General features: G+C 53.4%; 8 protein-coding genes across 8 annotated transcripts; 5 read left to right on the top strand and 3 right to left on the bottom strand.

Annotated features, from left to right (window-relative positions):
- Positions 1-44: 44 nt before the first annotated feature.
- Positions 45-2,143, top strand: QC764_610350 (uncharacterized protein; the record flags this gene model as incomplete). The annotated part of the gene is made up of 2 exons (XM_062949515.1): positions 45-1,366; positions 1,422-2,143. Exons 1-2 carry the CDS (start codon positions 301-303, stop codon positions 2,141-2,143), a joined length of 1,788 nt encoding a protein of 595 aa, XP_062798266.1. The 5' UTR covers positions 45-300.
- Positions 2,144-2,476: 333 nt separating this feature from the next.
- QC764_610345 (uncharacterized protein) lies at positions 2,477-2,680 on the top strand (the record flags this gene model as incomplete). The annotated part of the gene is made up of 1 exon (XM_062949514.1): positions 2,477-2,680. The coding sequence occupies one exon, from the start codon at positions 2,477-2,479 to the stop codon at positions 2,678-2,680; it is 204 nt and encodes a 67-aa protein (XP_062798265.1).
- A 2,561-nt stretch (positions 2,681-5,241) lies between these two features.
- Positions 5,242-13,666, bottom strand: QC764_610330 (Type I Iterative PKS). Its single transcript, XM_062949513.1, has 5 exons — positions 13,491-13,666; positions 13,052-13,406; positions 12,878-12,994; positions 12,355-12,819; positions 5,242-12,293 (listed from the first exon to the last, which is right to left on the bottom strand). Exons 1-5 carry the CDS (start codon positions 13,549-13,551, stop codon positions 5,399-5,401), a joined length of 7,893 nt encoding a protein of 2,630 aa, XP_062798264.1. The 5' UTR covers positions 13,552-13,666; the 3' UTR covers positions 5,242-5,398.
- A 499-nt stretch (positions 13,667-14,165) lies between these two features.
- Positions 14,166-15,791, top strand: QC764_610320 (uncharacterized protein). Its single transcript, XM_062949512.1, has 3 exons — positions 14,166-14,571; positions 14,618-15,139; positions 15,198-15,791. The coding sequence occupies exons 1-3, from the start codon at positions 14,305-14,307 to the stop codon at positions 15,672-15,674; spliced, it is 1,266 nt and encodes a 421-aa protein (XP_062798263.1). The 5' UTR covers positions 14,166-14,304; the 3' UTR covers positions 15,675-15,791.
- Positions 15,792-16,220: 429 nt separating this feature from the next.
- Positions 16,221-17,105, top strand: QC764_610310 (putative secondary metabolism biosynthetic enzyme; the record flags this gene model as incomplete). Its single annotated transcript, XM_062949511.1, has 2 exons — positions 16,221-16,394; positions 16,452-17,105. The coding sequence occupies 2 exons, from the start codon at positions 16,221-16,223 to the stop codon at positions 17,103-17,105; spliced, it is 828 nt and encodes a 275-aa protein (XP_062798262.1).
- A 72-nt stretch (positions 17,106-17,177) lies between these two features.
- On the bottom strand, positions 17,178-19,171 carry QC764_610300 (uncharacterized protein). Its single transcript, XM_062949510.1, has 2 exons — positions 17,988-19,171; positions 17,178-17,937 (listed from the first exon to the last, which is right to left on the bottom strand). The coding sequence occupies exons 1-2, from the start codon at positions 19,017-19,019 to the stop codon at positions 17,227-17,229; spliced, it is 1,743 nt and encodes a 580-aa protein (XP_062798261.1). The 5' UTR covers positions 19,020-19,171; the 3' UTR covers positions 17,178-17,226.
- Positions 19,172-20,631: 1,460 nt separating this feature from the next.
- On the top strand, positions 20,632-22,380 carry QC764_610290 (uncharacterized protein; the record flags this gene model as incomplete). The annotated part of the gene is made up of 3 exons (XM_062949509.1): positions 20,632-20,937; positions 20,991-21,282; positions 21,341-22,380. 3 exons carry the CDS (start codon positions 20,632-20,634, stop codon positions 22,378-22,380), a joined length of 1,638 nt encoding a protein of 545 aa, XP_062798260.1.
- A 205-nt stretch (positions 22,381-22,585) lies between these two features.
- Positions 22,586-24,884, bottom strand: QC764_610280 (uncharacterized protein). The gene is made up of 3 exons (XM_062949508.1): positions 24,416-24,884; positions 23,035-24,323; positions 22,586-22,963 (listed from the first exon to the last, which is right to left on the bottom strand). Exons 1-2 carry the CDS (start codon positions 24,426-24,428, stop codon positions 23,041-23,043), a joined length of 1,296 nt encoding a protein of 431 aa, XP_062798259.1. The 5' UTR covers positions 24,429-24,884; the 3' UTR covers positions 22,586-22,963; positions 23,035-23,040.
- Positions 24,885-25,077: the final 193 nt, after the last annotated feature.

The following is a 25,077-nucleotide window of genomic DNA, read 5'->3' as shown; positions in this document are numbered from 1 at the left end:
TCGACGTGGAAAGGATATGGAGAATGTGTTCGAATTCCCTCCTGCCATTGGTGCTGTCCGGGAAGCTTGGACATAGGCTCGAATGCGCTGGTGTGAATGTGGAGCGGGCCGCAACACAGACGCAAGCCCAGAAACACAATGGTGCCCATTCTCTCACATCTGGAGTGGTTGTTTCCTAGTGTCCCTCCCTCCGCCTCGCGGTAGTGTTTGTTTAGTCAACTGACCTACTTTAGTTAACCTCGCCATGACCAAATAAATCCGTTATGCTTATACATCTTGGCCAACCACACGCTGCCCAACATGGCTGCCACCGCAAAACCTCTTCAGGATGAGCTTCCCCCAGATACCACCGTCCTCACCGCCGGTCCCCAAAGCGGGAGCAATGGAACACAGTTGGCTCCATCAGCCATCATGAAGGCCTCAGGACACACTACCACACCCACCGAAAACGATGCTCTCTCAGAAGATGACGAGTCACAATACCCTCACGGCCTCAAACTCTGGCTGGTCCTCCTATCCCTCTGCCTCGCCATATTTCTCGTCGCCCTCGATCAGACAATTATCGCCCCGGCCTTGGGATCCATCACGTCCGAGTTCGATTCCACCCGCGACATCGGCTGGTATGGCGCCTCCTACCTTCTCACCATGACCGCCCTTCAACCCCTCTATGGAACAATCTACCGACTCTTTGACATCAAAATCACCTACCTGAGCGCCGTCTTTCTCTTTGAGCTGGGGAGTCTGATCTCAGCCGTGGCACCGACTTCGACAGTGTTCATCGTTGGCAGGGCGATCGCAGGGTTGGGTACAGCAGGCATATTCAGCGGGTCGTTTTTCATCGTTGGACTCTTGCTGCCGCTCCGGAAAAGACCGACTGCTTTCGGTGGGGTTGGTGCGCTTTGGGGGATATCAAGCGTGGCCGGGCCGTTGCTGGGCGGTGTTTTTGCCGAGAAGGTGACTTGGAGGTGGTGCTTCTACATAAATCTCCCGATTGGAGGCGTGGCGATGGCGGTCATTATTTTCTTTCTCCGGGTCAAGAAGCCTGATTCTGGTTTGCCTGCGCAGGAGAGGATGGAGAGGGTTTTGCAGCTGGATCTGGTAGGCACGGTAATCATGCTTCCCAGCGTGATCATGTTGCTTTTGGCGTTGCAGTGGGGAGGGCTTGAGTATCCGTGGAGTGATTCGAAAGTCATTGGCCTTCTCGTGGGGGCGAGTGTGGGAGGTGCTGTGTTTGCGGGAGTCGAGGTTTGGCAGCAGGACAAGGGGATCATTCCACCGCAGTTCTTCAGGAACAGAAACGTCTTTGCGGCTATGATGTTTGCCATGTTCTTTGGCGCGTCATTCTATCCGATGGTCTATTATTTGTGTAAGTCTTTTCGGTGTCTTGGCGAGGTGCCCAACTCACTAACAGCTGGTCACAGCACTGTATTTCCAAGCTGTTCAGGGCAACAATGCAGTCGAGGCAGGTATCAAGCTCCTCGCCTTCTTGATAGCCATGGTCGTATCGTCTGTGCTCAGTGGTATAATCGTCACGGCCATCGGATCATACAACATCGTCATGTTTGTTGAAACTGCCTTCCTCACGACTGGCGCTGCACTGATTGCCACGTTTTGGATCGACACCCCCTTTGCAAAGTGGTTCGGATACCAAATCATCATGGGATTCGGAACCGGTGTCTGCTTCCAGGCACCAATAGTCGTCGTGCAAAACTGTCTGCCTCAAGAACTGATCGCGCAAGCCACGGCATGTGTCCAGTTCTTCCAGGCATTCGGGGGAGCGGTATTCATTGCCGTGTCGCAAACTGTCTTTCAGAACGGGTTGATCACCAACATGCTGCGGGATGCTCCAGGAATTGACCCTGCGATTATTCTGAACAGTGGCGCATCGCAGATTCGGCAGGTGTTGGAAAGGATCGGGCGTCCAGAAGCTGTGGAACGGGTACTTGCGGCATATGTGTTGGGCCTCAGGAACACATACTACATCAGTGTGGCTGCTGCCAGTTGTGCGTTTCTTGTCACATTTGTGCTTGATTGGAAGCCGATTAAGAAACCAGGCGTAGCGAAGAAGAGGGATGAAGAAGCGGCTGCCTCGAGTGACGGGACTTCTGCGAGCACAGACATTGCAAAGGTTCAGGGCGGGTGAATTGACCATGCGAGCGGTAAGGCGTGTTTGGAAATAAGGCATTTAGGTGATAGACACTGATTATAAAGCGCAAAGCAACAAGAATAATTGAAGACCTACACTTGCCCCAAGGAAGGACCTTTTCTGTGGTACCGAAATATTACTAGGTACCTATGGAAGACAAACAGCGTCACGGTCCGGCGCGAAGGTTCTACAGGAAGGCAGGGTACGTAATCAGCGTCGATATATCTGATTGGAGGAGATTTTGTGTTAGAAATCCCCCCAGATGAGGCGGGGGTCGTTGGGCCTGGCAGCTACACTTAACTTCCAGTCATCATCTTTTCATTGCCACACATGGATCCAGTGACAGCCGTCGGCCTGGCAACTGCGATTGTCCAGTTCATCGAAGTGGGTTCCAAAACAATTAAAGGCTTCTCTGACTTCCATGGCACCCTCGATGAAATCCCGCGAGCATTCCGCCATGCCAAGGCGAAGCTCCCGCTCATTGTGAGCGGACTGGATAAAATCAAGGACCGGGCCATCGCTGGTGTTTTTTAGTCTCCCACGGCAGCTAGTCTCGTTCTTGTCATCAAGGAGTGTTCTCAGGCAGCAGATGCGCTGAGTGCATTGCTGGAGAAAGCTCTCCCGTCGGTCGCCGATTCCAGAAGGCATTTGTGAGCTTGGTCCTCGACAAAAGATCAACACTCTTGAATCTGCAATCAAGCAACACATCAACGTTCCGGAATTTCATGTCGTCTGGCTCATTGGTTCTGGGGAGTCGAAATCGTCACCCGATGACAACAAGTCAAATCCCTTCTGGCTCGTTCCATTTGATCGAAATCCATCGTTCGTCGGTAGAGATTCCATCGTTGAAAACCTCGACCAAACGTTCACTGGCAAAGACGGCAGCCAACCCAAAGCTGCCCTTTGTGGTCTTGGGGGTATCGGGAAATCCCAAATTGCGTTGGAATACTGTTGCAGGGCGCGGGGAAAGCTTTCGGTATTCTGGATCCACGCCGCCACAGCGACCAGGCTCCAAGAGTCATTTACTCTCATTGCAAACCACCGCGGTTTGACTGAACGGAGCGACTCGACCAGCGACAAAGTCATGATTGTTCATGACCGGCTACAATACCAATACAAAAACCCCTGGATCATGGTCATTGACAATGTCGAGGACCCAAAGAGCCTCTTCCAGGACCACGTCTCCAGTGACAAGACACTATGGGGTTGCATTCCACAAAAGCCTCGCCGCAGGTTGCTCTTTAACAACAAGATCACAAGACATTGCAAGGCGGGTGACCAATTCGAGTCCGAGAGCCTTTATCAAAATCCCAAAACTGGTCAAAACACGAATGGAAGAAGGGCTCCCACAGAATGATGAGGTGATAAGAAAGCTGGTCGAAGCGTCAGAGCACATTCCCTTGACACTGACCCAAGCGCTGGCATATATTTCGACGCGTGAGATAACCATCGGCGAGTATCTAGAGGAATACCACGGCAGCAATACTACGCAGCTCAAAGCTCCTGTCATTTGACTTCACAGATCACGGTCGTCAGGAGAAGTCTCTTGTGTCAGTCACCAAAACCTGGTCTATCTCGTTCAGGGCTGTCGCCAAACAAAATCCGCATGCCGCCAAATTGCTCTATCTTGTGAGCTTCTTTCAAAATCAGAGCATTCCTGTTATACTTGTACAGGATGTTGACTACGACTACCGTGATGATCAAGGCAGCCTGAAAGCAAGAGACAATCACAGAAGATGATGCCGGGGAGGCGTTGGTTATTCTACGCGCTTATTCTTTGGTTAATGTCCACGGCAACCCACCGAGGCAGACCCTGAGCACCCATCGTTTGGTCCAGATTGCCACGAGGTGGTGGCTCAAAACAGACGGCCTTGATGAAGAGAACAACTGGGCATTCGCGGCTCTTCGTTCAATTAAGCGGCGCTTTCCCAAAGGGCTGGAGGATTCTAATGCTGATTGGTGGACACTGATGTCAATCACTCTTGCCACATGTAGATCTTATTCTCAACTACAAGTCTACGAGCAGCTCTTCTGGCTTACAGAGAGAGATTGATATTGAACGATCCCGGCTTCTTTACTACGTTGGATACTATCACGTCGTAAATGGTGGTTACAACGAAGGGACAGCTTGCTTTCAACAGTGCTTGACACTGGAAAAAGAACACTTTGGTGAGGGTCATGTGGAAACAATGTCTACCATGGATTTACTAGTATGGCTGCTCGGAGTATGAAAACTAAACGTACGCGACGAGGTTGAGTTGGGTGAGATCTTGCTCAGAGTGCGTATGGATATTCTGGGACAGGGCCACCCGAATACCATGCGCAGCCAAAGTCACCTTGCCACAGCACTAGCAACCACCTGCGAAAGAGATCGATCAGTGGTCATGCAGACGGACGTGGTCGAGAGGAGTGAACGTGTACTTGGCAGGCATCACACGGATACACTACAGTACAAGGCAAGTCTAGCATACATCCTGCGGGAAACGGGAAACCTGGCCGGGGCAATATTGTGATGGCGCGAGGTTTGCCAAGAGACCGAGAAGCAGGTCGGGAACAAAGATCTACTCGTTTTGGAGTGCCAGAGTAACCTGGCCAGTAGCCTGATGGAAGGGCCGGACACAAGAGAAGAAGGACTCGATCTTCTGCACCATGTTTTACAGACAGGTGTGAATGTTCTGGGCCTTGACCATCCCGAGATGCTTCTGGCGGCCGACCATCTCGTCTATTATCTCGACCTGGATGGCCAAACCGCCAGGGCCTTGGAACTGGCGAATGAAACCCTGAAATGATGTGAAGATGGCACCCGGGGGAACAATAAATTCAGCCAGCAACAGCTTTGCGTGATGAAGGATCGGAAAATGCGCCTCGAAGCCGCGTGGCGAAAAAGAATTCTCTTGAGGGTCCCTCTGAGCTCTAAGCGCGGTTCCAGAATTGACGGGTTGATGATCCTGACGTAGGACATGTCAGCCCAAAACACAGCGGATAGGAAGATAGTTGGCATGGTTGCGAGTGAATCAGTAACATGGAATTGAGGAGATTGCAGGGTGTCGAATCAGAAGTAGCAGTTAAAAGCATGGCAGAATGCTCTATAGGTACCTACGTGTGTGGCATAGAAGAATCAAGCACCTGGTGAAAACGTGTATCAATCTAATCATTCAATCATTCTAAAAGGATTAACGCCTCAAGGTAAATCACAGACCAAACGCCCCAACCCTGTATCACCCCAAAACGCCATCCCCAAACTCATCCCCTTCACCCCTTCACCTCAATCGCCTTCTCAGTAATCCCCTCCGCCCTCGAACTAATGCTCACACTCGGGTCCAACAAATCAAGCATACTAATACTAGTCCCCAACGCCTGCAAAAACCAGTTCCTCAACTCCGCCGCAATCAGACTATCCACTCCCAAGTCCGCCACCGACTTGGCCGGGTCAATACCCTCCACATCAACAAACAACATGTCCGCCACCACGTGAGTAATCGCGTCCTCTACAAACTCCACTGTGGAAGCCTTGTCACCGCCCGCAACCGCCGCCTCAAAGTTCCTTCTAATTGAGGCAGGCGTGTTTTTTGATCCTTCTGTATCAAGAGCCGCGCCGGAGCTGGCTGACTCGTGATGTTGGGCATCCAGGAAGGCGCGCATCATGAGGGAGATGCGGGCGTCGGTGTACCACTTTGGTGTTGCCTGGGAGGATGAGGTGTCTTGTCGCTTCTTGGTCATCAAGGCTGCTGGGTCCATGTAGGTGTGCAAGTTGGCTGCCGACAACGGATCATCGTCCTTGCCAGACCAGGCCGCCGCTCCAGCAGTTGTGTGTGTCGTGTTGTTGAGGAATGCTGGCTCAAACATGGTCAGGAACTGCGACTCTGTCAAGGTGAGGGTCTTGTTGCGCTCAAAGAGGTCCACCGTGAGGTCGCTGGTGCCGACTTCTGTGACCTCTTTGATCAAGCTGAAAGAGGCCGTCGAGGCAGGGAGACCGAGGTTGCGTCGATACCGGGCAAATGCGTCTTGGAAGTTGTTGGCAGCGGTATAGGCACCCTGTGTGGCAAACGCAAAAACAGACAAGGCCGAGGTGGTCATGACGAAGAAGTCGAGAGGCATGGGCAAGGTGGCCTCATGGAGATTCTTGGTTCCTTGGACCTTGGCTGAGAGACCGTCATTCCATCTTGATGCCGAGAGCTTGTCAAAGGTGAGGTCCAGATAGGAGACCGCCGCGTGAACAACACCTTTGATGGGACGTTCAGCCGAGATTTGTTGAATCACAGTGTCGACCTGCTCCTTGCTGCTCACATCGCACACAAAAGACTCGACGTGGATGTCGCGCTTGGCGAGAGTGTTGACCAGTTTTTGAGCATCAGGCACAGTCGAGATATCACGACGAGAAAGAAGAACCAGATGCCGGGCACCTCTGTCACCCATCCAGCGAACAAGAGACTGACCGAGACCTCCGAGAGCGCCAGCGATGACGTAGGCAGCATCAGGATCAAATGTGACAGCTGGTGCAGCGGGAATCATTCGCACCCAACTGCTTGGGTTGTCAAATCTCACCACCAGCTTGCCAATGAGGTTGTTGAAGCCGCCAATGACAGTCGAGAGTTGAGAGATATCGGTGGTCGTCACATTGGGAGGAAGAGTGACGATGCCTTGACGATAGTACTCATTGGCAGCCTGCATGAGCTCCTGGCCAAGCCCTGGGTCCGACTCGACGGCAGAAAATATGTTGACTGAGCTATAGGAAGCTTTGATGCTGGTAGACTGTGTCGAGTCGACAGCCTGAGGATCCAGCTCCACCAAATGACCTACTGACGACAATACCTGCAGATACGAATCCAGGTAATGGCTTCTCGATGCAGTGCTGACAATGACGTCGAACTTTCCTCTAGCTGTCAGCTGAGCCGCATGTTGAAGAGCAGCCAGGCTTGTGGCTCCAGCCAAGACATGAGACTCGAGCAAGCCGCATTTCTCAACAATGAACCTGGCTTCTTCTTTGGTCTCTGCAGTAGCGAAGACCTGAGCGCCCTTAGCCTTGGCAAGAGAGATGAGTGCGAGCCCGACATCTTTTGCACCAGACTGAACCAAAATCGACCGGCCTTTGCGAATATGAGCGACGTGATCCAGCACATAGACTGCTGTCACAGAAGACAGCGGCAAGGACGCCATCTGAACGAGATCATCTCCATCTTCAACCTTGCTTGCAAAGGCAGCCGGTACGCGGGTGGCAGTTCCGAACTGGCCTTTGCCCAAACCACACACACGATCACCGACGTTCAGGCCGTCAACGTTGGCACCGACTGCAGTGATGACGCCTGAGTACTCTGAAGAAAAGTGATCGCTGTCCAAACGACCCGTCCAGGTGTCGAGGTCTCGAGCATTGAGACCGACAGCTGCAACAGCAACATCAATGAAGCCAGCTGGGAGAGGCTGAAGAATCTCCTTGTATGGCTCGAAGCACAATGAGTTGATCACACCAGGAGTCTCAAATGTCGCCTTCACCGCACCCTGGCTGCCCAGAGGCATGGTATCAGGTTTGAACTTCTTGCTATCCAGGCCATGCTGGGAGTGGAACCCTGTATCAGGGACATGACGGCTGACGGAAAAGTAACCGTCTTGCCAGGAAAGCTCACGATCCTTGGGGTTGCCTTCGAGGTCGTCCATCGGCGGAGACCGAGTAGCGCCATAAAGCTCAGACTCGTAGTCGGCGATGCACTTGGCAAAGTGTTGCTGGTCCTCGGCCGCTTCGATGGTGAAATTGTCGGCCGCAATGTCAACAGACATGTACTGAGCCCCGGGATTCTCGTTCTGGAGCACACGGAGCAGTCCCGGAATGACAGCAGCATCTGGACTCAGGCCCTTGGCTACTCCAGAGCTCGTGATCGCCACCAGACTTGACGACTGCCTGACCAGTTGCTGAAACCTGCTGAAGTCCTTCTCGCTTGCGTTGAGAAGGAGATGCCCATCGTCGAAGAGGGCCACCACACGAGACTCTGAGGGAAGCTCGCCTATGCCGTCAAGGGTGCCGGGCTTGACAGTAATGCCGCGGCTTTGGAACTCCTGAGTAAGGTGTTGAAGAAGTGCAGGTGCCTCGCTGCCCGAATGAAGAAGATGAACAGTGCCCTCTCCAGAGACAGGAAACTCCTCTGGTGGTACAGTAGAGAGAATGACGGATGTTGTGTTGTGAGGCTCGGGGAAGTCGTCCAAGACAACATCTAGCCCCTGGAACCCAGCTTCTTTGAGAGTCCGGTCCCAAGATGCAAGGCTTTGGAAAGGCGCATCCACTCGACCGTCAGGGATACCACTCCAGTAGCCCGTAAAGGTACCGACCACCACACCTGGAACGATAAAGTTCTCCGTCGTCTCAACAAGAACGAGTTGTCCACCAGGCTTGAGAAGCCTTCGGCAGTTGGTCAAAGTCCTCTTCATGTTGGAGGTGGCGTGAAGCACCTGACAGGCGATGATAAGATCATAACTCTTCTCAACATATCCTTGCTCAACAGGGTCAACCTCAATGTCAAACACGGAAAAGTTGACATCCCGCAAGTCGGCCATGGATTCGCGGGCTCCGGACAAGAATCCGGCCGAGATGTCGGTGAAGGTGTAGTCCTTGTAAGACTTGATACCATTAGGTCCATTGAAGGCCTTCATGGCAATCCGGGTGGCGCCACCTGTACCTCCACCAATCTCCAAAACACGCAGATGGCTGTTGCTATGAGCAACACCAGCGATAACATTGTGAAGTTGAGGATAGATACCCGTCATGAGGAGACCCTCCTTGTACAATGGGGTCAAGAGACCTTCACTGATGAGCACATCAATACCGGTCCTGCGCTCAAAGAGAATGTCGGCCATGCTGTCATGGAGCAACTTGGCAGCCTGAACTTCAATGACATCCGGGGCCTCGCTGACAAGCTCGTCGATCTTGTTGAGAAGAAGACCTTGCTTGGCATATTCCCGAGCTTCTTGCATGAGTTCAGAGTTGTCGTTGTGTCCCTTTCGCTTGATCCAGTCGAAGAAATGACCAACATCCCCTGAGGGCTTAGGCATGTCATCCTCAGGGAGCGTGCCGTACATCATGTACATGCTGTAAACGACAAAGTGGGCTAGTTTGTTGGTGATACCCCACGATGGTGCCTTCTTGACGTTATCCCTTGGGGGAGGGTACATCTCGCGAGCACGACCATTGCGCAGAGTGCGGATGTCAGGCCTCCATACCAGCCGAGTGAAAGGGCTGCTAAAGGTTCTGTCCTCGGTGGTCTTGGCTGCACTGGAATAGCTGATGCACCGAAGACCCTCGGCATCAAGCATCACTTCACCATTAGGCCCGAGCAACTGCAAGTCAAGATGAGCACCACGAATACCACGCTTTTCTCCATGGGCCACAACGGTGCACTTGTCTCCGGCCAAGTCATTGATATTGTTCGACAGATAGAGCCGGGGAAGCTGGACCGGCACGAATGCCGTGGTGGCGTCCTCAGAACGGCCGGCGTGGCAGGCGATCAGACCCAGCTGAATGGCACCATCAAGGGAAGCAGGGTGCAAGGGATAGGCCGACTCCCCATCCTTGATAAGCCCGGCTGTAGACCGCAAGTTGAGGGTTGCCACTGCGACGTTGGATGTGGGATCACTGCGGATATAAGAGATTGGCTGAAAGGTCTCTCCGTAACCGAGACCAATTTCGGCAAACTTCTCATACCAAACCCGCCCATCAAGAGCCCTTTGGGTGGTGGGCACAACAGCAGTCTTCTCCACGGAGTCATCTGAGCCCTCAAGAGCGACCTTGATTCTACCAGTGCAGTGTTCCATCCACTCTTCGCTTTCTCTGCCCACGGAGCTGATGGAAAAGGTGGCCCACGCTGGTGTCTGCGCGTCAACAAGTTCCAAGCTGGTCAAGACTTCAACGCCGTAATCGTCTTCTGGAATGACCAAACTCTTCTTGATGGATACGTCGGCGAGCACAAAGCCTTCGATGGGGGGATTGGAAGGCAGCTCGTTGTGAATACGGGCAATAGCCTCGATGGCCATGGCCAGATACCCTGCACCAGGCAGAACAGCATCAGGCAAGAGCCTGTGGTCACCGAGCCAGGGAACGTCCTTGAGACGAAGAATGTTTCGCCACTGTGGTCGAAATTTGGCATTGCCCGCAATCTTGGATCCCAGAAGATCGTGTCGGAGAATAGATCGGTAGCGATACTCCTTGCTTGCCCGACTCTCGTGGTAGTTGAGACCACCGTAGGTATACTGGTACGGTGGTAGGTCAACACAGGTAACGCCATGCTCCAGATCTCCCTTCCCATCGTGGGAAGATTCAACCGCGTTCACGGCCGCAATGTTCACTTCACTATTCAGAGCGAAGAGCGAGCCAGCAAGTTGCAGCATCGATGTCTGAGCGCCTTCTCCTCGCTTCAGTGTTGACCCAGCATACGCAACATTCTTAACACCCGCTGCCTTCAGGATCTGCTCAAGAGGGCTTTTGAGCGCAGGATGAGGTCCAATCTCGACGAGAGCGTGGATAGGAACCCCGTCGGCGTTCTGCACCAGACCTGCCACCGCTTCTGAGAAACGAACTGGGGACTCGAGGTTGGCTCTCCAGTAGGAAGCGAGATCATCACTGCCGAGACCGGATGTGCTCTTCGCGGGAGTTACGGAGGAGACCCAGAGTGTGGGCTGGTAGCGGGCGGCATCATCGGACGAGGCCAGGCCAAGTTTACGAAGGTGCTCGGTCCCCTCGGTCAAGAGCTCGACATACTCGCGGCCGATGGGGATCATGTGGTGTGAGTGATAGGCATTGCCACCGGTCTTGAGCTTCCGGTTAAACACACTATCCGCTGTCATGGCCGCCGAAATGCTGTCGACGGTGGGCTCCTCTCCGGATAGGGTCACGCTACCAGGGGAGTTGATGGCAGCCACCTTGACCTCGTCCTCTTTGCCGTCGAGGTATTTGACAACGTCATCGAATCCAAGCCCGACAGCCAACATGGCACCTGTTTGCTTGTTTCTGGAGACAGCCTGGCCACGGAGATAAGCAGCGACTATGGCCTCGGCAGCAGTGATCCGACCAGAAGCATAGGCAGCAGCGATCTCTCCAGATGAGTGCCCAGCCACACCTGAAGGACGGATAGACCAGGAAGCAAGAAGGTCGATAAGGGCGACTTGAACAGCCGTGCAGGCAGCTTGTGAGACCTCGGCGGTTTGGATCAAGGAGGGATCGCAGTTTCCAGAGAGAATATCGTACAACGACCACGCAGGGGCGTTGGAGAGCGTGCCGAGGACATGGTCAAGATGCTGGATGGTGTTTTGGAAGATGCGGTACTGGAAAAGGTCCGACCCCATAGCATGCCACTGAGCACCCTGTCCAGTGAAGATGAATCCAAGACTGGCGGTATGCAGCGGAGCTCTGGTCGGTTTCTTGTCGATTACACTGAGAAGGTCGTTGGCGACATTATCCTTGTCCACAATGGCAAAGGATCGCTGGGCGAATTTAGACCGACGGTTACCGAGTGTGTATGCGACATCGGCCAAGGGGAACTGGTCAAGAGCCTTGGCCAAGGCTTCGATGTTGAGCTTGAGGGATTGTTCATTGTGCGCTGAGAGAGGCAGCAGAACAGATTGGCGAGTGCTGGCCCCGGGCACGGCAGTCGTCTTGATCTTGACGACGGGACTGTGTTGGACAGAACCGTTCTGATGACCATTTGACGTGCCATTGCCATTGCCATTTGTGTGACCGTTTGTCGATCCGTTTGTATGCCCATTGGCATGGCCGTTGGTATGACCGTTGGTCACCGTCCTACTCTTGTTGAAAACGCCAGGAGCGACATAATCCGGCCAGACGTTGGTGACATGGTCGATGATGCAATGCGCATTGGCACCACCGTATCCGAATGAGTTGATAGACGCACGTCGGATCTTTCCCTCGGGCCACGGTGTAACTTCCGTGACGGGCTGCACATTGGCGGCGTCAAAGTCTATATTGGGGTTGCGTGTCTGGAGGTCGTAAACGGGCGGAATCGCACCGCGCTCCAGAGCCAGCACCACTTTCATGATGGACGCCAGAGCACTTGCACCTTCCCCGTGTCCCACGTTGCTCTTGACTGATCCGACAAGGAGTGGGTCCTTTGGCTCTCGCACCGAGGCAAAGACCCTGCCCACGGCCGCACTGTTGTTGCAATATTCTGTTAGCAACCAACACAATTCATGGTTTGGAAGATCATCCTTACACTTCGATTGGATCTCCCACATAAGTGCCTGTCCCATGGCATTCGAAATAACTGGTGTCCTTGAACGGAAGGCCACCAGCATTGCGATATGCTTCACGAATCACCGTCTCTTGGCCGAGAGCACTGGGCCTCGTGATTCCACCAGTCCTCCCATTAGAGTTGACAGCACTGCCTCGAATAAAAGCTCGGATAGGCGAGTTATCCGCCAAAGCGGTCGAGGGTCTCTTCAGGTAGATGGCTCCCCATCCCTCTCCACGTGCATAGCCTTCGGCTCTGGCATCAAAGGTGTGGCATCTCGACGACGCAGACAAAGCACCGAGCTTATCGAGGGCTATCTGGACCGTAGGGTCTGCTATCCAGTTGCCTGCAGCCACGATAGCAGAGTCACAATCTCCGGCACGGATAGCATTGACAGCACAGTGGACGGCATACATGGAGCTCGAACACGCTGTGTCAATGGTCAAGCTGTTGCAGTAATATGTTAGCAATAGACCGCAAGATTGCGTGGGTCAGTGGATCATACCTTGGTCCCTGGAGATTAAAGATGTAACTGATTCTGTTGGCAAGAATGCTGGTGCCTGCTCCCACAAAGGCATACGGTCTCGGATTATCCCAGTCTCGTGACTGCAATGTCCAATGGCTTCATTCTGGTCAGTCTAGTATCTTATAGCGTGGAAGGTAAAAGTCAAATCCTTACTCAAGGCAGAAGTTGCCAACAAAAACACCAGTCCGTTTCCCAGATATACTCTCGAGCGACTCGCCAGCACTCTCAATGGCTTCATAAGCACACTCGAGCAGCTTTCTCTGTGAAGGGTCCATTGTCTCCACCTCTAGTTGGGTCATCCCAAAGAAGCTGTGATCAAACAGCCTAGCATCATCCCGACCCAGGAATGCCCCCTTCATGGCAAAGCCTCCTGGGCGGTCGGAGTTTGGGTGGTGGAAGCCTTTGGACGAGAAGCGTGGGTCGTCAAACTCTTTCCAGCCATCGACCTTGTTGCAGAGGAAGTTCCAGAACTGTTCTGAAGTGTGGCTACCGCCGGGCCAACGGCATCCTATACGTTGGTTGAAAGATTAGCAGGGCTTTCTTTTCTCTATGGGTGGCTTGAAGGGGTAGAAGGAAATGGTATTGGGCATACCCATGCCGACAATGGCAACTGGCTCATGTTGCTCGCGTTGGGGTTCTGAATTGGAGGCCATTGTGACGGCTCGGTCTCAACAACGAATACTGTGTTGGTTGCGTAAATGTTGAATACCTAGATATGTAGAATGTGTCTGTCGTTGAGATATCAGTTGAGTGATGTTGTTAAAGATCCATTTCTTGGGGAGTGTCGAGATGGAAGACAGTTTTGATATCACTTCTTCAACATAGTGGCCAGTCCACGTATACTAGTCCGATATTGCCTCATTCTTGATGCTATATACTGTATCTCCAGTATGCTGATGTACAGTCCGATCTAGTCACTACCTCGGCAAGGCTACTTTAGGATGTAGATGGTTGTAGCTGCATCTGGGATTGGCTGTCTGCTGTCGGTCCAAGCGATAGTCGCATCGGCCGAAGCTCTTTCGTGTACCTTAACCATCACTACCGTACCACCTTAGCCTGATAAGCCAGGGACTGATAAGCACGGATGAACCCTGCCTCCGCGATACAATCCCGGGCGGGTATGCCCGATGCCGGCTTTGCCACGCTGCGGGGGAGGTCCGGGCTGCATGAGCCATGCCGGCAGGGCCCTCAAGACTTGATGTTGCACTGTGCGCAGGGGCATACATAACATGAGAGACGTATCGGGCGATGTTGCCTCTAGCATGTGATGCCTTCGAGATATCAATACTCGTGAATAAGACCAAAACAAAGCCATCAAAAGTCAGCACATTGCTATAAAGAATCATACTGCTCGCGGGCGTCTGTGAGACTATCTGCTACCAATTGCGATACATACCCCTGTCGTCATGGCTACTCAAGGATCCGAATCTATCCTGGGCCTGGCCCAAAACATCCTCAACCTCACACAGGATCTCACAAAATATCTCCAAGCAAACAACTTGGTGGCTCCCACATTTTCACTCGAATCTCAAGATCCTCCGGCCACCTTGGAATACCGTGAGATCCACGCCGGCCTCAAGACCAGTCTAGAGGACCTACAACGCCTCATTGACGGTCCCCGGAAATGGCTGAGAGAGTTCTGCTGCACCGGTTATGATCTTGGTCTCGTTCAGGTATGTGTCTCCCTGAATCTCCGGCGGCCACGTCTAACATGGGTAGGTTGCCCTGGACTTTGAATTCTTCCAACTCGTCCCTGCGCATGGAAGCATCACCATCGATGAGCTTGCCGAAAAGGCCGGTCTCGACGCGGACCGCACGGGGCGCATCATCCGCCAACTGATGACCTATCGTATCTTCGAGGAGCAACAACCAAGGGTCATCTCCCACAGCAACACTTCCCTCCTCATGCAGCAAGATGAGGAACTCCGCTCCGTGGTCCACTACAGCCTCGATGAGATGCTCAAGGCCGCCGCCGACTGCAACATCACCTTCAAGGCTCACCCATACGAATGCCACCAGAACCTCAACCCCTTCGTGACCCGCCACGGCGTTGGCATCTTTGAGTTCTACAAGAACGACCCCGCCAAAGCCCGACGCTTCGCCAAAGCCATGGCTGGTCTCCGAAAGATGGACCGACACCTGGACTACCTTCTCTACGACAGCTTCAACTGGGGTGCCCTCAACGGCACAGTGGTTGACTGTGGAGGAGGCAATGGCCACATCAGCAAGAGCTTGGCTGAGGTATGTGTTTTCTTGGTGAGAGTTAGCGACGGACTTGCTAGTCACTGACTTCAAATAGGCCTACCCCAACATCAAGTGCATCGTGCAGGACAGCAACGCCGACATGCTCGCCGAGGGCAAGGAATCCCTCTCGCCAGAGCTCGCCGACAGAGTGACCTACTCCAAGCACAGCTTCTTCGACCCGCAACCAGTCAAGGACGCGGCCGCGTTTTTGATCCGCCAGTGCACCCACAACTGGGCTGACAAGGACGTCGTCAGGATCTTCAAGGGCTTCGTTCCTGGCCTGGAAAACTCCTGCCCAAACACCCCTTTGCTGATCAACGACATCATTATCCCCGAGCCTGGTGTCTGGCCCCGTCACCAAGAGCGTGTCGTCAGACAGGTTGACTCGGTCATGATTGTGAACTGTGGTGGAAAGCAGAGGACCAAGGCCGAGTTTGAGCAGTTGCTGAAGGAGGCTGATTCGCGGTATGAGATTAGGAATGTCTTTGACAATGGACCGTTAGGACTGTTGGAGGTTTATCTCAAGCGCTGAGACAGTGTTTGGGCTGGAGGAGGAGGAGGCAGGCTGGGGTAGCCTTGTGTCTGGTATTTATTTGTGTTACGACTTCTTGAATCAATGATTGGATGTATTGACACCCAACGGCTCTCACTGTGCCCAATGCCCGGTTCTCTGTGACAAGTCTTTTTTCACGTGTCCAATGAACAGACGTCATAGAGCACCCGCCATGTTTCGGCTGCTCCATGTCCTCAAGAGACGTTGCTTTAGGAAAGAATTGGTGCAAGTGCCACGTGGGGCTCCGATTGGTCAGACCCCTTCATGACAGCCCCACTCGTCTTCGGCCGACATTACTTCTTGTCGTTGGCCAATAAAGCCGATCGATCTGCAGCGTAGTACCAGCCAGTGGGCGTGGAGTAGAAGGTCCTACTCCAAGTATCAGCACGGGCAGCACCTGGCCGCTGTGGGGTGAGCTGGAGGTGATTTATCTTGTATCTACCTTATCTTGATGTAAACATATGGCACCAATCCTCCCCGCAGCACTCCGCAGACCGTTGATGTGACTCCACTTATACCAACGAAATGTCGTCCCGTATCAACACCATTCTCATCCTCGGAGCAGCTGGCGGGATCGGCGAGGCTACAGCTCGTCGATTCCATAGCCTGGGTAAAAAGGTCATCGTTACTGGAAGGGAGCAAGACAGAGAGAGATTAGAGCAGATTGTCAACGAGCTTGAAGGCCTGGAGTACCGCATTGCACGTATTGCCCCACCAACACTGCCATGATACTTGTCGCTAACCCCTCGTTCGCAGTGGGATCTCACCCAGCTCGACTCACTGCAGCCCCAAGTTGACGGTATCCTCCGCCACTTTCCCAAGCTTGACACTGTCTTCGTCAACGCCGGCATCCAAAACCACTACGACATCTTCCAAAATCCACCCCCCAATCTCGCCCAGGAAGCCATTCAAGAGTTAACAACCAACTTGGTTGCACCTATTCTTGTCGCTCAGGCCTTTGCCACTCATCTTTTGTCTCTTGCAAAACAAGGCATCAAAACCAACATCTTCCTTACGAGCTCCTCGCTGGCGTATTTCCCTGTTCCATTTTATCCAACCTACTGCCCTTCCAAAGCCGGCGTGGCGTCCTTTTGCAAGATCTTACGCTGGCAGCTTGAGGCAACTGGTGTCAAAGGAATGAGCGTTGTTGAAGTCGCACCGCCCTATGTCGACACACCCCTGAATGCTCATCACAGAGAGCAAACCGATGCGCTGCAGGGCGGGCCTGAGAAGGCGGTGCAGCCTATGCCGCTTGACGAATACATCGACAAGTTCTTTGACCTGTTGGAAAACACCAAGCAGGATGGGTCAATCAGTGATGAGATTGGGGTCGGCTTTGGCGGGCACGGGCAAAAGGTGTGGAAGCAGGGGTATGAGAGCTTGCTCAGGGGGAGTGGTATGACTGATTAACTAGACATAGATTAGTAACACACGTGTCCGATAAAAAAGCTGGACAATGGATGTAAAAGTTACTATAAGCTATGCGAGCCACTGAAATGGTTCCCCTATACTTCCTTGTACCCAACTGCTTCTACAGCTTCACTAACCTAACATAACATTTCTTGGGAACACGAGCAATACCCTCCAAGCCACCATATCCAGAGAGCTCTGGTGGTGTTCTCTCCAATTGAAATGTCCACACCAACATGGCAATGATCACCTTCATCTCCATGTGCGCCAACCTCCTGCCCCAGCATGTTCTAGGCCCAAGACCAAACACCAGCTGAGGCCCAGCTGCGCCATCAAAGTCGACATCATCAGCCGTGACACCTGTTCCATCTGTCTTCCTCACCAGCCAACGCTCGGGATCGAATCTTGCCAGGTCCTGCCTCTCATCCCAAGAGTCGTTAGCCCGTTTAGATAACCTGGATGTATCGCTTCGCTTTGCTTCATCCACTGGGAAAGAAGGCGACAAAAAGCCTGGGCCGTTCGACATAAAGAAGACCTGCGTTCCCTTCTTGATCGGACACCCCAAAACGGTGGTGTCAACCACGGCTTCACGGGTAACTGGCACGGCATTGATGCGAAGCATTTCTTCAATGATGGCGTCCAAGTAGGGCAGTTTGGCGTGGCGGATCTCTTCAAAGGTAAACAGCCTGCCTTCTTGGTGGGCCGCAGATAGTGTTGAGTGCAAAACAGATCTCAGCTTGGACTGAATCGTGGGGTCATCGGTGAGATACTTGGTAAGCCACATCATGGCACCAGACGTGGTGTGGTGACCTCCGACAATATCTCCAAATAGCTTTCCTACTATTAGCTCAAGTCAAAGAAGGACACAAGGGGGTAGCAAACCTCATCTCTGAAAACCTGGCTCTCAAAATCAGGTTCTCTTCCCTCCTTTTCTGCCCGAGCAGCTTCTCTCATCAGCATATGCTCCACACCCGTTTCGATCTTGCCCTGTTGAAAGTTCTTGATTCCGATGGCAACCTGGGCCTTCATCGCCTTTTCCTTGTCATCAAAGATCTTTTTGTACCACCCCTGCTGCGACCACCACCATGTCTGTAGCTTCGGCATGATCGCATTGATCGTCTTCTCCACAATCTCTGGCGCTTCATACACCGACTTCAAAAAGTCCACAATCTCACCGAGCGGAAAGTCGACCGGCTCATCAACCGACACCGGAATAACCAGGCTCTCCTCCGTCAACCCTCCCACTACCTTGACCTGCTCCCCAACAGCCGTATCAACCCAGTTCCTCCCAAACGCAAACTCCAACATACAATCCAGCGAAGCATACTCAAAGTCCTTCTTCACACTGAACGGCCTCCCCCTCGCCAGTCTCACCTTCATCTCAAACAACCTCATCAGCTCCGACCCCTTGTTGTAAATCGCCGGCCCGACGTGCCCATTCAGAAACGTGCTCGTCATCAAATCCTGTATCAGCTGCCTGTTCGCCCTGAATTTGTGATCGGTCATGTAAATGCCGTGGAACGCGCCCATGCAGGCCATGCCATCCGATAAAAAGCTCGACTTGTCAAACTCCTTGTGACGCCGCGTGAGGATATCGCGCGACTCGCGAAAGTCGGAGAGCAACACCCAGGGTTGGGAGAAGGGTTTGATGAAGATTTGGCAGATGGGAGAGTTCATCTTGCGGACTTGCTTGGCGCACCAGACGCGGAACTCGCCCGTTTGGCTTACTTCTGCTATCATCTCGGGGACGTCGCCGAGGAGGGATTTGGCAGCGGAGGGATTGTAGGCTATGCCGGGGATGGGTTTGGGGAGGAGGTACTGGTAGAGGGCGAATAGCAGAACTGGGACGGTCGCCAAAGCGATGAGGTAGCGGTGTGGGGAGTCATCTTCAAAGAGGGAGGTGAGACGATCCATTGTGTCGACGGTGAAGTTGGTGATGTCTGGCTTGTCGTGAAGTTGGAGGAGTAGTGCTGTCCCGGGTACCCGTCAGTAGCAAGCAGATCCGGGCGCGCACATCGTGTCTTTCCTGAAGACCCCTCTTCCACCCCTCTTCCAAGACTCTGGGCACATCGTCTAGTAAGACGGCGCAACTCGCAGCGCTGTCGTCAACCGCCAAGGTGTGACCACGATCGGATCTGCGCTTCGGCCCGTGGCAGTTCGGGCCGAGAGAACACAGGCACAACGGCTTTGATTGCCCCCCCCCAGACCCCCTGTTCTCAGCCCTACCCGAAAGTCAAGCCGAAGCCAAGCCAAAGCCATCTTTTCGGCCGAAGGGTACCAGGCCCCTTGCACTTGCATCGGCCGAAGCAATCCTGCAGCCACAAAGCGACATCCAATGGACACGCTTGTTGTTATCGCCGATGCTCTTCGTATCGAGCATGCTTGGACGATCACTTTCTTTGATGTACCTTGTACCCCTGATTGCAGACAGATTCCGCTCAGGAAAACAGCAGGAAAGATAAGTGATCGGACTCAGACTTGACTTGATGGGATTGGCTCACGACATTGACGCGTGTGACAGCGGCAGCATGAAGGTAGACCGTGTCAACGTCTGCCTTCGGACTCAGTTCCTCGGCTTGTGATCACCCGGGCTGAGCGTGCACAATCCCTGCCCAGGTAACTTTGAATGCCCTTGTTGGCCTGCAGTAATACGGAACAGAAGCTCCGTGACGTTCGCTATCAGAGCCAGACGATTGGCCAAGTTCCATGGAAAGCTCTTCTGTCGAATGCTCTCGAAGGGTGCTATGTTTGGAAGGTGGATAGGACGGAGGATCCATGGTCCCAGAAGCGTCCCAGAGGGAATCAGGATCCGCGTTGGTCGGCTCCCCGGCTCAGTCACCGGATGTCCCATAGAACTCAAGTTCATCTGATAGGTTACCGAGCAGGAGAACGTATCATCTTACCCACCCTTCGCCTGACAGAGGAGCTGAGCTCAGATGTAGCAATGAGGCTTGTTCCTGCATCGCCTAACCATATCCAGCTACCAGCCTGCTGGTATCATGTCAATCTGACCAGAAGGAATCACAGACTGTCCTGTTTTCGTCCACCAGGAGGCGTCTCTCGCTTAGAGCCACCAAACTTGATAGGTTGGAACTTTCAATATTGAACCACATCGCTTGCCCGGCGAAGGCGTGAGGCATTCACTAGCCTGGTCCTGACGGATAGATGTGAGCCTTTTTCTTACATGCTACCAACGCTTGTGGCGTCCAACGAGGACAGGGTAAGAGGGAAATGGTGTGCTCGGCTTCACGCCTTTCCACTCTGAGCTCAGTTGAGTTCGGTTTGTGTAGAGCTGGGGGTGGTGGACAGTGAGCCCATTTCGCCCTTCAAATACCAGCATCGGAACCCGTAGGTTTGGAGGATGAAGTAGTTGGCCATCTAGCCTTGATTAACTCCTCCGTCTTATGCACGAACGGTGCACTGCAGATCGGATTCTCGTTGTTTGTGTCCTCCCACGTTTTCCCCACGCGCGCCAAGGCCGTGCTTTAAGTCGTATTTACCTCCACACTCGGTAGATCCTTTCGATATGAGAGGTCTTGTCTCACTTGCTTGGGGCAGGCTTGCCACCGCCCTGTTGCTGGTATTTGTCCACCTCAACTTGGCAGCTGCCCTTTCAGTCCCCAGGTATTCCGAACTTGAGGCTCGAACTCGGGCCGATTTGGACGCCAATACTGTGAGAAGGGAGCTCGGAAGCCGTCTTTCACCCGGCACGCTCATCTTCGGACCTAGCGATGGGAAGTTCCCTGCTACCACAGCAAGATGGAACACATTTGCCCCCCCACAGATCCAGGTTGTTGTTCAACCTGCAAGCGAAGCAGATGTGGCCAAGATTGTGAGTTTCAAGCTATCAAGGAGGTTTCTTTGTTAGGTGATGGTTGCTAACAGGGAGACCAGGTGCAATACTGCAATGCCAACGGCATCGATTTTCTGGCCACTAATGGCGGCCACGGGAATAGTGCCAGTTTGGGAACCTTCACTGGCGTTCAAATTAGCATGGCATTGCTGAGAACCATTACCATCCAGCCGAATAAAAAGTCTGCTTGGTTCCAAGGTGGTGTCTACGGCGGCTTGGTCACCAAATACCTCTGGGAACGGGGTTTTGTCACAACCACCGGTTCCTGCGATTGCGTCGGTCTCCTTGGGGCTGCGTTGGGGGGCGGTCATGGAAGACATGAAGGTGAGCTTGTCAGATTCCGCTCCTCTACATGAGACTTTGAGCTGACAAATAACCCCAGGCCTCTACGGCATGGTGGTAGACAACCTCCTCCAGCTCAACGTCGTCCTCGGCGACGGCAGAGCCATCCGCGTCAGCCCGACAAGCAATTCAGACCTCCTCTGGGGCATGAAAGGCGCCGGCCACAACTTTGGCATCGTCACCTCCTTCGAACTCAACATCTTCCCCCGCGGCCCCGACACCTGGCACTACCACAACTACATCTGGACCGGCGCCCAGCTCGAAAGAGTCTTCACCTCCCTCAACCGCCTCCACAATAACGGCTCAACACCGGTAAACATGGCCCTCAATTTCGGCTTCTTCTTCATGAACACCACCGTCTCCACCACCGACCCGATCCTCTCCTGGACATTCGCCTACCGCGGCCCGGCCAACGAAGCAGAGGCCCTCCTGGCCGAATTCAACGCCATCCCATCAGTCTACAACGAGCAAGGCGACGTGCCCTACAGCGGCGTCTCCAAAGTCCAAGGCAACGCCGAAGATGACTTCATCTGCCAAAAAGGCAACAAGCGCATCACCACCACCGCCGGCCTCCAAGTCTACAACCTCACCGCCGAGCGGCTCATCTACAACGGCTTCCGCGCCCGCGCCATTTCCCATCCTACCCTAGCCGCCGGCGCGGGCATCCTTCACGAGGGGTACTCTACCGCCGGTGTAGGCGCCAGGAACCCGGCTGATGCCGCGTACCCCTTCCGGTCTGACCACCATCTGATGCTCTTCAACGGTGTCGTCCCGCCAAACGATCCTGTTCTCGAGGAACTGGCGTGGGAGTGGGCGAATGAGGTGAAGGATATGTGGAATGCGGGGCAGCCGACGCGGACGGAAAACAACTATGTCAACTATGCCAATGGGTACGAGGACTTGGAGACGGTGTACGGGCGAGAGCCGTGGAGATTGGCGAGGTTGAGGGCGCTGAAGCAAAAGTATGATCCGCAGAACAAGTTTAGGTTTTACAACCCTATTGTCGAGCCGAGAGAGGGCAAGGGTAAGGGTAAAGGGAAAGGAAAGGGAAAGGGGAAGAGGAGGTGGTTTCAGGGGTAAGATGTGAACAGGAACAGCGGGGGTAAATAGGGGTAAGAGGGGATCTAATAACAAGGAAGCTGTACATTATCGTTTTATTTTATCTGCTATCAGGTAGTCTCATCATTTTTTTTCACCCATTAGAAGCTGCTGACCTACCCTTAACACATGTGATAAACCAGGCTCTACCAATAGTCTCTCCCTTTCTAACCGACAATGTAAATTGTAAAGTACCCAAGCTACCTCCATAAATTATGGTCGTGCAGTAAACGAGTGTTATAGACCCAGATGAAGAGAACAAAATCCAGCAGATGCCGAGTACACGAAGCGAAAAACCCAACCCAATGCCCAGTGACCAACCTGCTGTATGCACGCTTGCTTGCATGAACCCCACGATACCCAAACTCCACGCTTCCATTACTCATCACTCCATTTCTCACCACAAGCCCCAACCGTCCCACCAACCTAATGCAATCCCCTCAAGCCCCCGTTTTTCCGACATTGCCAGAATAGACGTAAATGCATATATACTAGTGTTTATACACATAGCCAGTCGTAAACCTTCAAGATCAACTAATTAAGGCATTGGAAGTATCACCACCACCTAGATAAACAATGATTGTTAGCACCAGCCATGCTCTCTGCGATGATCTTTATAGGCTTCGCGGAACGTACCTGTTTCTAACGTGCGGCGGCATTTCCCTGTTGGTGCCTCTGGAACCGCCTAAACGACCAGAAGGCTGCCATAAAGCCCCAGTTTCTGCGCGTGTTCTCGTAAGGGTACAAGAACGGGCGCGGGGTGATGGTTTGGAAGTGCCAGTCATCACCGGCGTCGTCCTGGAGAAATAGGCGTGTGTCCAAGTATAAACCCCTCAGCTCATCAATGTCCTGCTGCGTCACCTTGGCTGTGCTCCAATCAGCGGGGTAACTCATAATGCTATCGGGGTTGCGGCGGCCGTAGGTAAACGAGCGGCATTCTGCTGACTCCGGGGCAAACTCGTGCCTCAGACCCAAGATATGGCCAACCTCGTGGGCGAGAACCTGCACCTGGCTTCCGATGTGCCTCTTGCGGAAAGCCAGGGCGTAGATGTGAAGAGTGCGTGTGTTGCGGGATCCCCTGTTGGGGAAGAAGGCGCTTGCAAGGACGTTGGCTTCGTCTGCGCAGACGGGATCCTTGTAGACCACGCGGAAGTGGGCCTTGGTGTTGCGGGTCACCTCCTCAAAGGTGACGGGAACATCTGCAAACTGGTCGATGGCCTGGGCGAGGTTGCTCGCTGCAAGGGCTGCGTCCTCGGGATGGGGAAACGTCTCGGCACAAATGACATAGCGGAGCTTTGTCCCGGTAGCCCAGCGTGGTACTTGGTGTCCTGGCAGGCCAATCTGGGCTCGGAACGCGCCGTCGCTGCCGTGCCCTTGGGTCACGCAATGGAGGGGTGCATCTGGCAAGGCGGAGAGATTATTGGCTGCATGGGTGGACAAGACCCTGCCAAGCATCACCAAAAAAGCGATGGACGGGATCAGCAACACCTTGCTGCATGCCTTTTCGTTGAAGAGAACGGCAAAAAAGATGACAGCGGTGGATGTCAACAACATAGCCTCGGTACGGCCGGCCAGGGGGCTGTTCTCTATAGCTAGGTGGCGCACAGCAGATTCGTCCTCATCATCAAGCTCCAAGCCGGCAGAGTAGTCCCCAGGTGGGCAGGGCCCCGCTCCACCGGCTGCATGTCCCACCTCTTGTTCAATCCGAGTCTTCTTGTCGGCGATGGTATCCAGACCCTTCAACTTGCGGCGACTATATTTACGGTGTTTCTTCTCGGTTTCGATTACCTGTGTTCCAATGGGATCGACGGTGGGGACGGTGAGGGCAGTTGAGGGCTCGGCGAGGGTGCGTGTACGGATGGTGGACGTTTCGCTTTCGTCCGACGATGACGCTCTGCCTGTCGAGCGGTCCGAGACCGACAAGTCTAACGCAGGCAATAAAGTTAGCAAGCTGGTTACCCGAAAGTTGGAATGATGCGGTGGTCCACAAGTGTCTGCGCGCGCCCGTTAAACTCACCAGAAGCGGCCATCAGACGAAACCTGGGGCTCGAGAGCGCTACTACGAGCGCTCTCGAATTACGGGGTGGTTTGGGCAATCAAGCAAATTGAAGGCCGTACAAAGAGCGTTCAAGAAGACTGTAAGTGGGAAAAGGAAATGTTGTGTAAAAGAGATAACTAGAATAGAATATGCTGGGAGCGAGGATGGAAATGGGGATTTGATGGTTTGGTTTGGTTGAAAAGTACGGCGAAGCGAAAGTCGACGAGGGAACGAGCAACTGCGTCACTGGGCTTGTCTTGTTGTTGCACCACCTCCTGGACCGGCGAGCTCTCCGATACACACAGGTACCTTTCACCCCTATCTTATCACGATCAATGGGAGAAGTCGTTCTTCTGATTGGTGTTGATGGCTCAGCTCTGCCGGGCTCTGGGGTCTTGGCTGTAGCTCAAGGTAGCTTATCTCTTTCCCCTGGGGCTACTGCATAGCCCTCGCTGCGGCACAATCGTCCATTGGATCACGCATTTCTTCAAGACTTGCTGTTCTTCAGTCTGGGAGAAATGCCTACACAGACACATGAATTGATATCCTACCTGCCTGCCTTGGAATCGCACGACAACCTCCGATATGGTGTCAACAAGGTACTATCTCATGACAACAGCAACCGCAAGGAGAAGCCAATG

This window comes from Podospora pseudoanserina, chromosome 6, assembly GCF_035222485.1.
Source record: "Podospora pseudoanserina strain CBS 124.78 chromosome 6, whole genome shotgun sequence".
Classification (NCBI taxonomy): domain Eukaryota; kingdom Fungi; phylum Ascomycota; class Sordariomycetes; order Sordariales; family Podosporaceae; genus Podospora; species Podospora pseudoanserina.
Note: the sequence above shows the minus strand (reverse complement) of the source record. Positions and strands in the feature narration are given on the sequence as shown.